Source organism: Clupea harengus, chromosome 7 (genome assembly GCF_900700415.2).
Source record: "Clupea harengus chromosome 7, Ch_v2.0.2, whole genome shotgun sequence".
NCBI classification, from domain to species: Eukaryota; Metazoa; Chordata; class Actinopteri; order Clupeiformes; family Clupeidae; genus Clupea; species Clupea harengus.
Window position 1 is genome coordinate 23,404,063 of NC_045158.1, and position 2,500 is coordinate 23,406,562.

A 2,500-nucleotide genomic window follows, 5' to 3' on the forward strand; every position below is an offset into this window, starting at 1 on the left:
ATCGTCCGGCCCAAGGTCCACTACATGCGTCCCGCCCACCCCCCTCCAGACCCCCCCATCCCCGAGGCCAGTGCCATGGGCCCCCCGGAGCCGCGCGGAGGCCCCCTGTTTGCACCCCACGGGCTGATCCAGGAGCTGGAGCACGGCAAGCAGCGGCACTCGTACCCGGAGCGCCTGGTGCGCAGCCGCAGCTCCGACATCGTATGCGGCGGCCGCCGGCCCACCAGCGAGCCCTGCCTCAACCGCCGCACCATCGCCGAGGACCGCGAGCCCGAGCCCCCCGCCAACGCCTTCGCCAGCGGAGCAGCGTCGTCTCCCAGCAGAGACTCACTCAAGGGGGAGGTCAGGAGACACACACACACACACACACACACACACACAACACACACAAACACATACTCTCTCTCTCACACACACACACACAGTCTTATACTCTCTCTCTCACACACACACACACACACACACACACACACACACACACACAGACACACACAGTCTTATACTCTCTCTCTAACACACACACACACACACACACACACACACACACAGTCTTATACTCAGATAAATAGCTGTAGTACTCATCCAGATCCAGGGTGTTAACATTGACCCAAACACATATACTCACCGTCTTTGCTGTAATAGTCATCATAGTCAAGTAAACAAACTTTATCTGCGTTCATTCAGTAGTTTGTGTGTAAGCGTGTGTGTATGCATGTGTGTGTTTGTTTATATCTGTTTGTTTTATATCTATGCATGTGTGTGTACAGGTTGAAGACCGGAAGGACAGTGACGATGAGAAGTCGGACCGGAACCGTCCCTGGTGGAAGAAGCGCTTCGTCCCTGCCATTCCGAAAGGTAAACCCCCCCCCCCCCCCCCCCCCCCCCCCCCCCCCCCCCCCCCCCCCCCCACACACACACACACACACACACACACACACACACACACACACACACACACACACACACACACACACTCTCTCGTACTACCCTGCGTGGCCTTGTGCCCAGAGCTGTGATGTGACGGAGTGCATGTAACAGCATAGAATGCAAAATATGAGTAACTGTATTCAGAACCAGCTTCAGTTTAAACTGGTGGTAATCAAAAAAAAAAAAAAAAGTTTCCCTTAAGCCTGCGTTTCAGTGCCCCTACCTCTGCCATAGTCAGTGCCCCTACCTCTGCCATAGTCACTGCCCCTACCTCTGCCAGTCACTGCCCCTACCTCTGCCATAGTCACTGCCCCTACCTCTGCCATAGTCACTGCCCCTACCTCTGCCATAGTCACTGCCCCTACCTCTGCCATAGTCAGTGCCCCTACCTCTGCCATAGTCACTGCCCCTACCTCTGCCATAGTCACTGCCCCTACCTCTGCCATAGTCAGTGCCCCTACCTCTGCCATAGTCACTGCCCCTACCTCTGCCATAGTCAGTGCCCCTACCTCTGCCATAGTCACTGCCCCTACCTCTGCCATAGTCAGTGCCCCTACCTCTGCCAGTCACTGCCCCTACCTCTGCCATAGTCAGTGCCCCTACCTCTGCCAGTCACTGCCCCTACCTCTGCCATAGTCAGTGCCCCTACCTCTGCCATAGTCACTGCCCCTACCTCTGCCATAGTCACTGCCCCTACCTCTGCCATAGTCAGTGCCCCTACCTCTGCCATAGTCAGTGCCCCTACCTCTGCCATAGTCAGTGCCCCTACCTCTGCCATAGTCACTGCCCCTACCTCTGCCATAGTCAGTGCCCCTACCTCTGCCATAGTCAGTGCCCCTACCTCTGCCATAGTCAGTGCCCCTACCTCTGCAGAGGAAAAGAAAGGGGCCCTTTTACTTACTTTACCATTAAGGTCAGAGGTCACATCTGCCGTTTATAGCTTATTCAGGCATTGGTAGCTTTGGTAGTGATTTTATGTGCGGACAAAACATCGCTAAATAAATATAATAATAATAATAATGCTACTAATACAAATAATAATAACTATCTGTCGTTAGTGCGGAGTGTGGTGTGAGTGAGGGTTATCCATCGTGGTGTTTACAGCACTCACAGCAGTCATCAGAGCTGCACAGACCTGCCATCAGTTGTGTGGCTCTTACTGATGCCACATGGATTTTTCACCTGGTGAAAAAAAGAAGAAGCTTAAAACACAGATTTATTTATTTTTTTATTTATCAGTTGATAATCACCCAGCTTTTAATTTGTTTTGGAAGTCTGAAGACCTTGTCAAGTTGTGTCAAAGTTTACGACTTCCTTTTTTCTGGTTATGAGACAGATGCGTGCTGGCTTGGTGCTTTATGAGTAAATATCTTCCGAGACGGATCGTTTCTTAAGATGAGAGGCCCTCGTTAGTCATTGGGGAACGCTCTCAGACATTCGGCGGGCTTAAACGCAGTGCTAATCAACATAAGTAATCACCTAAGATGAATAGGATCCGCAGTCACCCGCTGTCGTCCCATATCTCTTATCAACAACATAATGGCCGTGGAATAGATAATTCTGTCATGTGCGG

The 2,500-nt window shown here is 52.0% G+C and overlaps 1 protein-coding gene across 6 annotated transcripts in view; it reads left to right on the forward strand.

Moving 5' to 3' along the window:
* Nucleotides 1-2,500, forward strand: part of gapvd1 (GTPase activating protein and VPS9 domains 1) — a 45,525-nt gene that overhangs the window by 33,727 nt on the left and 9,298 nt on the right. For all 6 annotated transcript variants that reach the window (XM_042708310.1, XM_042708313.1, XM_042708311.1 and 3 more), the window contains 2 exons: nucleotides 1-342; nucleotides 768-855. The exon at nucleotides 1-342 is cut by the window's left edge and continues 14 nt beyond it. In XM_042708310.1, coding sequence (XP_042564244.1) covers nucleotides 1-342; nucleotides 768-855 — 430 coding nt within the window. The remainder of the gene's footprint in view (nucleotides 343-767; nucleotides 856-2,500) is intronic.